At 34.9% G+C, this 15336-nt stretch overlaps 1 protein-coding gene across 1 annotated transcript in view; it reads right to left on the reverse strand.

The window, feature by feature from the left end:
• Positions 1-15336, reverse strand: part of LOC114344837 (phosphatidylinositol 4,5-bisphosphate 3-kinase catalytic subunit beta isoform) — a 998515-nt gene that overhangs the window by 117097 nt on the left and 866082 nt on the right. Inside the window, exon 13 of the mRNA XM_050644876.1 lies at positions 10531-10682. Coding sequence (XP_050500833.1) covers positions 10531-10682 — 152 coding nt within the window. The remainder of the gene's footprint in view (positions 1-10530; positions 10683-15336) is intronic.

Genomic DNA, 15336 nt, shown 5'->3' on the forward strand with positions numbered 1-15336 from the left:
AATAGTCACAGACAAATTTCCTTTACCAAGGATAGACTCGATACTAGATCAACTAGGAAGAGCAAAATGGTTTTCAGTTATAGACTTAATGTCAGGTTTTCACCAGATACCATTAGAAAAATCATCGAGAAAATACACATCGTTTAGCACAGAAAATGGAGCATTTCAATTTACCAGATTACCTTTTGGATTAAATGTAAGCCCAAATAGCTTTTCAAGGATGATGTCAATAGCATTTTCGGGATTAACACCGGACAAAGCATTTCTCTACATGGACGATATAGTAGTAATAGGAATATCCGAAAAACATCACCTAGACAACCTGAAAAAGACATTCGAGACATGTCGAAAATTCAATTTGAAACTTAACCCAGGAAAATGTCAATTTTTTAGAAGAGAAGTAACATATTTAGGACATGATCTTTCTCAGGAAGGAGTATCACCAGACAAAGCAAAATATGCAACGATTGAACAATACCCGACACCTAAGACAGCGGAAGAAACAAAAAGATTCGTAGCATTTTGTAACTATTATAGACGTTTTATTCAAAATTTTGCTGAAATATGCAGACCACTCAACAGATTATCAAGAAAAGGAGTAGAATTTTTTTGGTCAGAAGAATGTGAAAAGGCATTCAATAAGCTTAAATCATCTCTGATGAAGCCACCGATCCTAAAATATCCGGATTTCAATAAACAATTCATACTAACAACAGACGCATCCAACGAGAGTTGTTCAGCAATTTTAAGTCAGGATTATAACGGAATAGACCTACCAATAGCATACGCATCAAGAAGTTTCAATAAAGGAGAATGTAATAAACCTATAATCGTTAAGGAATTACTAGCGATTCATTGGGGAATTAATCATTTCAAATGTTATTTATATGGAGCACCAACATTTTTAGTCAAAACGGATCATAAACCACTAACACATTTATTCGCAACGAAAGAACCAACTTCGAAACTTACAAGAATCAGATTAGATTTAGAGGAATACGATTTCGAAATAGAATACATAACAGAGAAAAATAACTATGCAGATAGTCTTTCAAGAATAACATTACATCAACTAAAGAACCTATACATAGACAATACCCGTATATTAGCTATAACACGAGCTCAAGCAAGAGAAAATAAGAAGGAAGCAAGGCAAACGAAGGCAGAAAGTGAACTCGCACTACAGCCAGAAGCCCACAAACAGACAGTAAGAAAGGTACTAAATAATTTAGAGGCGCATAGACTACCAATTTTGTCTTTTGGAGCAGAACTAATCTCACCAAGACTGAGCATTAGGGTCAAAAACAAAATAAAGTGCAGCAAGAGCGTAGCCACAGGATTCAATCATTTTGATTTAAACCAAATGTTGGCACAGCTTGATAAGCTGGCGGTAGAGAATGCAGTACGTAAAGTAAAAATATACGTAAACGATATTATTTTTAAAGTGTGCACAATTGAGGAATTTATTAAACAAGGAAACGAAATATTGAAGAATGTAGAAATATACATATGTGAAGTACCAGAAACAATAGAAGATGACAAAGAAAAACACAGGTTAATAGAAGAATATCATAATCACCCGATGTTTGGAGGACACTTAAAGAAAAATAGACTAATAAAGAAGCTAAAAGCAAAGTTCAGATGGAAAAATTTAGAAAAAGACGTAAGAAAATAGTTAAACAATGTCATAAATGTCAAATTAATAAACCAAATACAGGCAGGCAGGCAGACACATGTCAAAGAAGACGTGATATCGGACACTTATTCGAAACCAGAGGATACAGAATACATAGACACGATAGGTCAATTCACTAGAAGCAATGAAAGCAAGGAAGACAAAAAAGAGCGGCAAGAAGAAAATAAGCCCAAAGCAACACCACAACACTTTGAAATAGGAGACCTAGTCCTGGTAAAAAGGGAAGAGAATGGTAAGTTTGATAGTCTTTATGTAGGCCCCTTCACAATAACAGAGGTAAATAATGTTAATTGTAAGATCAGATTGGAAAACAATAAAATCAGGGAAATACATAAGAATAGATTATATGCTTACAATCCGAGAACACAGTGAGTGACAAGTGAAACGGGAACAATGTTGATAACGAACATTTTTATTTTTTTTTGTATTTAATTATTATTTATAGGAAATAAAAAATGTATATATTGTATTTATTAAAACGCAGTAAGCAGGTGGTGGTACTAATAAAAGAAAAATTTTCTTCCTTTTCCGTAGTCAGAAAATTTTCGGAAGGAAAGGAAGATGTGTTGGGATACACGGCATCTCTTAGTAATCTTCTTATTAAAACAAATCCTTTTAATAATTTTAAATGTCTTTAGCAAAACAAACTACGTTTGTTTTTAGTAAATACGATCGACCTAAATTAGCACATATCAGTGTAACAGTTTAGGTTTGACCAAGGTCGGTTTGCAATAACAATAGTATTCATTATTTTTATAACCGAGTCGACTCAGCGCTTTTAACCAAAACAATGTTACTTTCATTATATACCAAAACAATAAACAGGAGAAGACTAATTATTATCTTCTAATTCCATTGCGAAGAGTAAGTCATTAATATTTGAGATCCCAAAGGGAAAACATCACAGCTACTGAGAACTAACGTACCACCAGCTATTTACCGTTAGTACTCTAACTTATAAAATAAATGCATCTACGGTGATACGAGTTATTTCATCAACCCTTATGGTAGGGGGTAACCAACCCCTAATTATCCAAGGTGGCTCAGAAGCCAGGAGCCACCATAGGTGGATCACCTCCCCTGCCGAATCTTGGCTTCCGTATTCCATGATTAGTAACTATTTCCACTTTAGTTGGATTTGCCATGATAGCTTTACTAGAGATGTCATCAGGGACCTTTAATGCAGTGGTTTCTCGTTGCCTTCTGCCTTCTGATGCCGTTGACCACTTTCTTGGTTCTTCCGCCTTTGAGACCAGTTTCCCAGTCTCAGAACAACAGTAAATGGTGGATTGCTTATCCCGGCAAACACTCGGACGTCAGAGCCTCGTTAGTTGTCTAGCAAGATGTACCAGATGACCATGATCTAGATCACCATACGAGCAGGTGAGGTTAACATTTGAACAGGAGAGGCTATACTTACGCATCACTACGACCGTCATCGCTTCGGCGAAATAAATTTTTGAAGTTAAGACTTCTTTAGGGACGTTGTGCACTTTTTAGATAGGGAAAAAGTATTGAGTTTGCGACCGTCATCACTTTGCCGAACTAAATTTCGTACGTATGTATATTATGTGTATGTACCGGGTGTCCCAATAAGAATGGCTCTCGGCCATATCTCAGGAACCGTTTTTACTACAGCTTTGGTAAAAAAAATTTTATAACAAAAGTTGCCTCGAGAAAAACCTGGAAATTATTTTCATAAGTGTAAGTCCACCGCTAGAGGGCGTAATTGAAATTGAAAATTAAAAAAATCGAAAGTTTACAAAATTTGCCTAATGAAAGGGCACTGGAAATTCAATCATCGTATTCTTCATACAATTCTGCTCATATTTTATTTCACAAGTTTAAGTCTACCTGTGCAAATAAGAGGTGGGGGTGAGGTGGGAAAAAAGTCCGGTTCTGCTTAATCGATTTTTGCAAACTTGGTCTTGTTGAAACAGCTCTTTTTCGTCAATGTAATAGTTATAATTTGGAAACAGCCTATTACGTAATATGCCGGCTAGGAGGCGCTCTTTATTTTTTTTAGAAATCTAGTTTTCTTTGGAAAATATTAAATACAAGTATGTATTTTTCCCTGTATTACAAAATAAGACCAAATTAGCAACAGAATACCGAAAACCGCATGTCGCTACCTTTTTTATATCTCGAGATATCTTAAGAAACGTGTAAATTTTGTGGAAAAGTGGAAATATACAGAAGCAAGTAGTGTGCTATGGAAAAAAACAAAGGAACATTGTCCAGATGTCACCGTATAATATAATGAATCAAAACAACAACAAGACAAAAACACTATAAAATAATATAACAAAAAAAGAGTGTGTGTACTTTGTACGAGCGTAAGAAGTTATACTTATATTATTATGATTTTAACGAAATAAATATATGTTAAACAGTTTAATTTTATTTTTATTTAAATATTACACTAATTTTAATACTTAAAATAATACCAATACTTAAAATAAATAGCGTTAATATGTAAATTTTTATGAATTGTTGCCTCCGCGCATTTGCTTTTCTCTCGATGAATCGTAGAAAGTGTAAAAACGTCATATTCTCTTCACAAATTTTTAATTTTTATTTCATTATATTTTAATACTAATTATCCTATTCCCAACTAAGATAAATACATAACTGTTATTGTCACCGGTAAACTAAGTTAAGGAAGTCAAAGTGGAAACAAGTAGTGCGCTATGGAAAAAATAGAACGATTAGAAGTATTAACTTCAAAAAGTCATAATGTGTCAAATTATGTGTCAAATCAGTTAAAAAAATAAAAATTTGTTCATTGATGATTTGTTACGGTTTGTTTCTATTAAATTTTATATAAAATTTATACGGAGTGAAATTTAAGATGATTCTTACAAACGAAGAAACATTAGACACGATAGCCACATTCTTTGAATGCATGAGAAATTCAACTGTTGCGTCTAGATAGTCTAGAATTTAGAATATATGCAATGAAATATCCCCAAAGACGTCACCCCAGTAGTAGAGTTTTTCATCGGCTCATTCACCGTTTAAGAACGACGGGAAATGTAAATCTTCCTGTTTATAGAAGACATGGCAGAGGTCTCTCGGAGGAAAATGCCATAAATGTTTTAGCATATGTGCAATTTAATCCCCATTTAAGTATTAGAGCAATAGTTAGAGACTTGGAATTATGCAGAACCACCGTTCAACGTATTTTGAGAGAAGCCAGGTAAAATCATTAAAGGTATAGATAGTCGTACCTATCTATTATACTATGTCATATTTTTTTTTAGATTTCATCCATATCATATAATACTGAATCAAAGTTTGAATGAGAATGATCATGATAGAAGGTTGGATTATTGCAACTGGTTGCTAGGTATGGTATCTGAGGATCCTCAGTTGCTGTCGCGTATTTTGTGGTCGGATGAAGCTACATCTACATACTTTATTAGAAGAAGACTCCATAAAAGATTTATACAAACGAAGATTGCACCAAAAGCTAGAAGAGTTTAGGTATCAATCATTAGAACAGACTTACGAACACATAAAAACCTGCATAAAGACAGCAGCCCTAGAAGCTCTTGGAGAAAAAGACCAAAAATACACCCACCAAAATACAAAGTTAAACGAAGACACACTGAAATGCATAAAAGAGAAGAAGGAACTCCATATAAAATACCTGAACACAAAAAACTATGAGGACTTGGAACTCTACAGGGAAAAAACTAAAGAAGTAAAAAGAAAAGTAGCAAAAGAAAAAAATGAAAGATAAGAAAAAACATGCACAAAAATAGAACAACACATAGGAGGAATGAGAAATTCAGAGTCATGGCGTATCTTAAAGTCACTCCAAAGAAATAAGACAGAGGTCAAGATCGGTCAAATCAAAGAAAACGAGTGGCAAGAATGCTATAAAAAATTGCTAACCGAAAGTCGCCCCAATTAAAAGAAGTAGAAAGAGACGGAATAGAAATCTATACACATGACGAAATCGAATTAAGCCTAGCTGAGGTAAAAAGAACGATCAAAACACTAAAGAACAAAAAAGCAGAAGGCCCCGGCGGAATACCAAATGAATTGATAAAGAACGGATCGGAAAAGCTATTCCGCATGATACACAAAATGTTTGAGAGAGCACTGAAGACTTACCGGCAGAATGGACTCAAGCATATATGACATCAATATATTATAAGAAAGGAAATAGAAAAAACTGCGACAACTATCGAGGAATCAGCATAATATCATCTATAGGCAGACTGTATGGAAAGACCATAAAGGAAAAATTAGAAATATATATACAGGATAAAATCGGAGAATACCAGGCAGGATTCACAGCGGGGAAAGCATGCCTGGATCACATTTACACGGTTGAACAACTAATAGAAAAACGAATGGCCAAAATAGATCCGTCCATCTGGCATTTGTAGATCTTAAGAAGGCGCATGACTCGATACCTAGAACCAAGCTATGGGAAGCAATGGAAGACATTGAAATCCCACGAAGATTAATAAAAGCAGTAAAGGCACTCTACAAAAATGACCTATCAAAATGGGCAATCGAATATGCAGGACTACTACAGGGCTGCTCCACATCCCCTACCCTATTCAAAATATTCCTGGAAAAAACCCTGAAACCATGGAAAAGAAAGTGCGAAGGAATGGGTATACCAGTAAGGACTGAGTATGTATATACCCTAAGTTTTGCTGACGACCAAATAGTGATCGCACAAGACGAAGATGACCTCAGTTTTATGATGAGGAAACTGGAACAGGAATATACAAAGAATGGGATGGAAATAAACCTAAAGAAAACTGAATACCTAACAACGGAGAATACAGAAATAAAACAACTGGAAATAGACGAAGGTAAACAAATCAGAGGAACAGATAAGTACAAGTATTTAGGTTTATAATATCAAACAAAGGAACAACTGAGGAAGATATAAAAAATAGACTAGGACAAACAAGAGACTGCATAAGAAAATTGAACCCGATACTGTGGGATAAGAACATCAGCATAAAAACAAAAAGAAGAATATATAATACCATCACAACATTTACTCATTGTAACTTGTTTTACAGATTGTAAATAAATTGGGAGGTTAAATAAAAAAAATATATATAATACCATGACAAGAAGTATCCTCACTTATGGGTGTGAAAATTGGACAATAAATAAGAAAACCAAAAATAAAATAAGAGCGACAGAGATGGAATTCCTAAGGAGAAGCTGCAGAGTAACAAGGAGAGATAGAATAAATAACACAGAGATTAAGAGAAGAGTGGGAGTGAACTCAGACATAATAGACTACATCGAACAGAAGAGATTAACCTGGTACGGACATGTCAGAAGAGCAGACCAAAATCGGTGGATAAACCGAATTACAGAGTGGAGCCCAATAGGAAAAAGGAAGAGAGGCAGACCCCGAAGATCCTTCAGAGATGAAGTAGACGAAGCAATGGAGAGAAGAAATCTACAGAAAGGGGACTGGCAAGACAGAAAGAGCTGGAGAGAACGGTTGAGTGAAGGAATACAGTGAAAACTGTGGAAATCCTTAGTATACTGAAGCTACATTTAGAAGTGATGGTACGGTAAACCGTTATAATGCGTATTACTGGTCACAGAATAATCCAAGTTGGATGGAAGAGGTTCAATATCAAGGTCGGTGGTCGATAAATGTGTGGCGTGGTATATTAGATGGTCAGATAATTGGACCCTTTATTTTCGATAATGCTGTTACTGGCGAAGGCTATCTGCATTTCTTAAGGAATGAATTGCCTCTTCTTCTGGAAGATGTACCGCTAGAAGTTCGTAGGTCCATGTTGTTTCAGCACGATGGTTGTCCGGCGCATTTCTCCAAAGCGGTTAGAGATTTTTTTAGATGAGGCATTCGCTGATAGATGGATAGGACGTGGAAGCCTATTTTTTTGGCCAGCCAGATCATCAGATTTAACTGTTATTGACTTTTATTTATGGGGACGGATTAAAGACATTGTTTTGTAACTAGACCCACTACTCGAGAAAACATGATCGAGAGAATACGTAACGCCATTCAAAGTATTTCGAGAGCAGAAATTGAGACAGCTATTAAATCTACTTTTGAAAGAGTAAATGATGGGCAGCAATTTGAACATTTAGGTCGTCACTAAGTAGTTGTCTTTATTGTTAACAGAGACAAAAGTGGGTTTATAGTTGTACTGACTTTTTAAAGAGTTTTTATATGACTTATTAATATAGAAAAATAGAATTTGTGTGTACTTTGTACGCACGATAGAAGTTACATTTCTAATAAAATTGGGTAGAAAACCTGACGTTTTTCGTAGAAAAATTTTCTACGATTCTACGTATTAACGTTATTTTTTATTTTTGGTATTATTTTAAGTATTAAAATTAGTTTTAATATATTTAAATAAAATACAATTAAACTGTTTAAAATATATTTATTTCGTTAAAATCATAATAATAGAAGTATAATTTTTTTTATAAGGTACACACACTCTTTTTTTGTTATATTTTATAGTGTTATTTGTCTTATTGTTGTTTTGATTCATTATATCCGGTGGCATCTGGACAATGTTCCTTTGTTTTTTTCCATAGCACACTACTTGCTTCTATATATTTCCACTTATATGACAGCAACAGTTATGTTTAAAATTTACACGTTTCTTAAGATATCTCGAGATAGAAAAAAGGTATCAACATGCGGTTTTCGGTATTATGTTGCTAATTCGGTCTAATTTTGTAATACAGGAAAAATACATATTTGTATTTAATATTTTCCAAAGAAAACTAGATTTCTAAAAAAAATTAAGAGCGCCTCCTAGCTGGCATACTACGTAATAGGCTGTTTCCAAATTATAAGTATTACATTGACGAAAAAGAGCTGTTCAGCAACAAGACCAAGTTTGCAAAAATCGATTAAGCAGAACCGGACTTGCAGAGATTTTTTCATAACAAGGTTCCCACTCACCCCCACCTCTTATTTGCACAGGTAGACTTAAGCTTGTGAAATAAAATATGCGCAGAATTGTATTAAGAATACTATGATCGGATTTCCAGTGATCTTTCATTAGGCAAATTTTGTAAAATTTCGATTTTTTAATTTTTGATATTTAATTACGCCCTCTAGCGGTGGACTTACAATTATGAAAATAATTTCCAGGCTTTTGTTATAAATTTGTTTTCCCAAAGCTGTACTATAAACAGTTCCTGAGATATGGCCGAGAGCCATTCTTACTGGGACACCCGGTACATGATACTAAAAATAACCTTATCTTATTTATAGTATCATGTGTACTCGTATGTATACATAACTAGCATAGAACGTACCAAACGCGTATATAATATAGGTGTAGCACTTCTTTTTGGATGGGGAAAAGCATTGAGCTCGTAATTTATACACTATAAGAAGTTTTCACTTCTGTCGGCACTCCCATGAGTGCTTTATTTTTTTTTCTTCTTCTTTTTGTGGAATTTATGGCTTTGGGGAGAGCCAATTAGCTTTAATAATTGTTAGAAATAATATTTTTAACATAGCAAGTAAATAAAAATACTATAAAATAAAAATTTGTTGTAAATGCGTATTGTGAGATGAAATCTAACACGCGACTGTTCCCGTTACAGAAGTGAGCGCGACTACTCCCCGGTTAAACTATTTTTGAAATGAAAACTTCTTTAGCGACGTTGGACACTTTTGGGATGTGGAAAAAGCATTGAATTCGCGACCGTCATCGCTACGGTGAAATATTAGTAATTTATATACTACAGGTTGAATTGCGTATAAGTTCGAACAAAGTTATAATGGTTGGAGGAGGCATAAAGTGTGTACCCGAAGGAGCTTGTGAAGCAAGCGCGTGAGGGGCAACACTATCCCTACTCCAATCATTATAACTGATTAGTGTTTAAAGTATTTTTAAAGTGAAAACTACTTTAGCGACGTTGTACAGTTTTTGGATAGGGAAAAAGCATTGAATTCGCGACCGTCATCGCTACGGTGAGATGAGTAATTTATATACTATAGGTTGAATTGCATATTATAAATTCGAACGAAGTTATAATGGTTGGAGGAGAGATAGATAGTGTACCGGGGGAGCTTGTGAAACAAGCGAATAAGGGGTCACACTGTCCCTACTCCAATAATTATAGCTGATTAGGTAGTGTTTAAAGTATTTTTGAAGTGAAAACTTCTTTAGCGACGTTATGCACTTTTTGGATGGGGAAAAACATTGAATTCGTAACCGTCATCGCTACGGCGAGATATTAGTAATTTATATACTATAGCTTGAATTGCGTATAAGTTCGAACGAATTATAATGGTTGGAGGATGGATCGAGTGTGTACCAGAGGGAGCTTGCGAAGCATGGGCATGAGGGGCCACACTATCCATTCTCCAATCATTATAACTGATTAGTGTTTAAACTATTTTTGAAATGAAAACTTCTTTAGCGACGTTGTACACTTTTGGGATGGGGAGAAAGCATTGATCTCGCGATCGTCATCGACACGGCGAGATATTATTGTATATACTATAGGTTGAATTGCGTATAAGTTATAATGGTTGGAGGAGGGATAGAGTATGTACTCGAAGGCGCTTGCTTCGCAAAAAGTTTTTACTTCTGTCGGCACTCCCCCGAGTGCTTTAAATTTTTTTTATAATAATATAAGACATAAAATAATTAAGCAACGGTTATTCTACGGATACCGTATTAAAGGTAAAGACTTTTACTTTTAATGTGCACCAAGAAAGATACAAAAATCATTTTTATAAACAAAAAATCGTTTTTTAAACTCATTACCTCAGTACTAGTTCTTCTTAATTTCTTTCAGATAATATAGAATTAATTTCTTATACTAGTACTTACTTGTCCATTTTGTTTAACCATTATATTATCAGAGTGCCTATCAGCAATACCCAGCACATAAGTGGCCACACAATAACCAGCGCACGATAGAGTAAATTCAGTAACAGCTTTATTTAAGGCCATCTCAGAAGTATTGTGATCTTTTAACCATGCTAAAATAAAAAGTATTATTATATTTTGATTGCCATTCAATCATAAACAATTTAGAACAGTCTAAAAGTCATATTAGTCTAGGCGCCAGCTACGCCACCGTGGCCTTTTCACTTCTGATGGGCAAACTCAATGATTTCTAATGGATTTTTGGCTGCTGATTACGAATTTCGAGGGTGGATTCCCTCAAAATCCCCAGTGGTCAAAAAAGAGATAAAAAATTTTTTCAAATTAAATTCATTTTTAATAAAAAAAAAACAAAGAAAATGGCGTTTATTAAACTTAAATCCAACAATTAGAACTCAAGATATTGTAAAATTAGTGCATAATGCAAATTGCAAAATAAATATTTTTCAAGGCTTTTTCGATAGTAAGTCGGTCTTTACAAGGTCTCATTTTAAAGATTAATTCATATACATACTTCCAAACAAAGTTTGTTAAGCTACTTTATCTTTATTTGTGTTAAAGTTATACCCGTTTGAAGTTATAGTTTTCTTTAAAAAAATGTACATTAGTTGTTTATAAGGGTTTTTAGCAAATTTGAGTAATAAACATTTCTACTTTAATTAATGATAGAAGAACTCGAAAGGAACATTTTGAACGTAGAAAAGTTTTCGTAGGTTTATTTTTGACTAAGATATCGATAATTTAATAGCGCGCTCTGAGGTTCAAGATCGGCTCACAGCGAAAAGTTTCGCTCACTAGCCTCTCGATACAAATTATAATTTATATATTATTATGAATACGTTATCTTCATTTTTATTTTTGAAGAACCTAATACAATTTTATCATATAATTTTTATAATTAAATCATCATACAGTATTTCGTATCACCTTTCATTCTATTATCTTTCTTTCTTTACTTTTCTTAGTTTTCTTTTGTAGTAAATGAGAAAAAAAAACATGCAAAGCTAAGATTCAGAAATATAACTAAAAAAAAAGTATTTTTTATTATTAAATTTGCAAATTTACAATCTGTTATTGGAAGCTATTAGTAAATATGAGTATTGCAGATACACGAGAGGAGAAACTATCCACTGATAACACTCCCAGTACTAACACTAACAAATTAAATTAATGTTGGATTATGATTTGAAATTAAAATTGAAATTAAAATTAGAGTTAAAATTAAAGAATAAAATCTGTTGGCCAATGTCTCTTCAATCTTCGTCTGACTTCTGGTTGGAGGTGTAGTTGCCTTGCTTCCTCGTTGGGGTGGGCTGGCAGGTGTTCTAAATAATTTCTTGTCAGTCTGCTGATTTCGTCTTCAACGAACGGTATACCAGAGTCGTTCTGCAGTGTTTAGTTACCAACGTATCACGGCGCGTTGAAAATCATTCTGATTGATCTTGGATTGGATTCTCTGAATGATTTTAGTAGCAGAAGGCTTGGCACAGCCCCAAAGTTGCACTCCATATGTCCATATAGGCTTTATTATGTACTTGTACAGTATGCGGCAAAATAAACAGTACTGAAATGAATATTGAAATGTTCAGATTTAGCCATACGGCCCACACTCTCTCTAAGGGAAAAATTCACTCATCCCAGATACCTAAGGTATCAAAAGGATTGAGCTTTGGTGGGACTCTTTCCGTGTTATCGAGCCCTAGGTGACATCGTGATATGCCAGAGTATCTCAGCTTTCTACATAGTCTTGCAAAATGTTCGTTTAGACCCAGCTTTTTGACGTTTTCTATGAGGTTTTTCGGAATTACTCCATTAGTAGAAAGGACAATAGGTATTTTATGGGTACTTTCCATTCTCCATTGTCTCCTTATTTGTATTTTGAGATCTCTATACTTGGCAATCTTTTCGTTGTACTTAACAACCAGATTATTGTTGTTAGGTATAGCTGCATGCAACATTTACTAACGTTATTTGCTTAGTAAGTTTATTAACTAGTATGAGATCCGGTCTATTATGTACCATTCGTTGGTCTGTGAGCACAGTGCGATCCCAGCATAGCTTGTAGTTGTCGTTTTCAATCATTCTACCATGAACGTATTGATAATAAGGGAGATGGTCGGTATGGAGAAGTCCAAGTTTGCCAGCTAGTTCTTGGTAAAGAATCTTTCCTACTGAGTCACGGCGTTCTTTATAAACAGTTCCGACAAACGCCTGGCAGCCCCCAGTAAGATAATGTATTAATTATTGGGCTTGAAATCCATCGGGAAACATCTTTCCTGACGTCAACCAATAGTTCGACTCTGAATTGTCGACATGTTCTTGGTTAACCTCATTCAGATGCCGCCCATGCAGAGGTGTACCCATCCAGGTGCGCATTTTTTCGTGCTTAGGCTGGTGGTGCTTAGGCTGGTGGTTTATGCGCATTTCTTGTGTCCTCAGTTTAAGCGGTGTTGTGTCTTGCGCGATATAAAGTAGATGTCTCAGACTGCGCATGAAAATAAGTTCTTAGATTAGTAACTTAGGATCAGAGATCCTATTCCTATGATACAGGGGGCTAACGATAGCAATACAAAAAATTTCATTCCACATGCATATGCAATATTTTTGTTTAGTAATGATATTTTTTGTGCTGCTATTCTTAGTCCCCCTGTATCATAGGAATAGGATTTCTGTTCCGATTGCGATGTTTTAAAGTATCACATAAATGCCATAATCGGATTTAAATCTTATCTGGGCTATATACTGGCCAGTATAATTTTTAAATTTAATCTCATCAAGGTAAGTAGTCACTATGCTAGCGACATGAAGACGTGCATTAGCACCAAAATGTCATATCCAATATGGCTTTCAAATGGCAAAACATGATCTTCTAAAATGTTTTCAATGTACATTTGGCATTCGCCTAATCAACTTCACGTGTTATATGAATATACAATAAAAACATTTTAGACCATGTTTTGCCATTTGCCAGCCATATTGGATAACAAATTCGTGTTAATGCACCATGGCGCAGGTCTTCATGTCGGTAGAATAGTGAATGTGAACCTTGATGAGATTCAACTTAAAAATTATATTATCCATCATATAGCTCATATTAAATTTAAATCCGATTATACCATTTATATGATACATTAAAATATCGCATTCGGAAAAGAAATCCTATTTCTATGAGCACAAAACTGTCTGGGGACAGCACAAAAATTTTTATTTCACACGGTAATTTCAAAATATGCAATATTTTTGCCTGTGAGTTTATATAGGTATAATGAGCCAATTTCACAACATTTGACTGATGTGTTAAGCGGATCGGTACAAAGTTTCGGCCCCAATGCTATTTAAATGGGATTCATTTTTTTTCTAATTCTGAGAAAACTAATAAGTATTTTTGAAAAATTTAAATTCAGAATGAAAGATCACGTTCTTACCGAGGGCCGAAAGTTCTTGAAAACTTCTATATTTATTTTAATAAGTTACAGGGGTGAAGAACTAAGGGAAAATGTAGTGTAATTTTTAGTTTCAAATCATCATCATCATGGCTTATTCACTCCTGGCGGAGTGTTTACCGCCCTTTTGGGCTCTCTGATTCATTTGTTACGGAGAATCATTACGCTGTTGTCTTTTATTATTATAGCAGCGTGTGTGACTTGGCCCTGTCTACAAGTTTCCTCCATTCTTTCCGGTCCTTACAACGCTCGTTCCAACTATAGATTCTCAGCTTCTTTATGTCTCCTAAGACTTGATCTCTCCATCTTGTTTTGGGTCTTCCCTTTGGTCTCTTTGTTGTTGGTCTCCAGCCAGTTATTCGCTTTAGCGTAGAGTCTGGGGTAGCTTATTCTGTGTGTCCCAGCCACCTGAGCCTTTGCGCCTTCACGAACTTGATCATGTCTTCCCCCTGGATGACTTCTTTAATTTCTTCATTAGTTAATCTTCTAAATTCGCCTACACTTATCCTCACCGGTCCCATTTCTAACCTCATTTCATCTTTTTCTGTTAGGCACATCGTCTCTGCACCATAGGTGATCACTGGCCTGATTGCAGTCATGTAAATTTTTAATTTGGTTGTCTTACTAATGTGTTTTTCTTTCAAGAATTTTTGGTAGTTCCAGTAGGTTTTATTACCCAGTAGGATGCGTTTATTTATTTCATCCGTTCTATCGTTTCTGCCATTCACCATCACTCCCAGAATTTGAAACGGTGTACTCTTTCAAATGTATATGCACCAAGCTTAATTTCTTTTTCGATGTTCGTATTCTGTCTTGAGCACTTGTGGTATTTCGTTTTGCTTTGATTTATTACTAGCCATCTCTTCTCTGCTTCTTTAACTAGAATTAATATTATATTCTGCATGGTTTTTAAATCTCTAGTAACCAATGCAATATCGTCTGCATACGCTATCAGTTAAGCTGAAGATTCGATAATAGTTCCTATAATTTTGGCTGCTCTTACTGCCCCCTCTATGGCAATGTTATGTTGTTGACAGGGAGTCTCCCTGTCTGATGCCTACCTCCATTTGTACTTCATCTGACGGGCCTTCCCTTGTTAAGATTCGTGCCTTGGATTCCTTCATCGTCATTTTCGTGAGACTTACTAGTTGTTCTTGAATGCCTAGTTGATTCATATCATTAATTAGCTCCTCCCTTATTACACTGTCAAAGGCTTGCTTGTAGTCAATAAACAGTATATGTAGATCTATTCCGTGAAGTTTTTTCGACGATTTGCGTTACAATGTGTATTGTGTCTATTGTTGAC

This window comes from Diabrotica virgifera, chromosome 2 (assembly GCF_917563875.1).
Source record: "Diabrotica virgifera virgifera chromosome 2, PGI_DIABVI_V3a".
Taxonomy (NCBI): Eukaryota; Metazoa; Arthropoda; class Insecta; order Coleoptera; family Chrysomelidae; genus Diabrotica; species Diabrotica virgifera.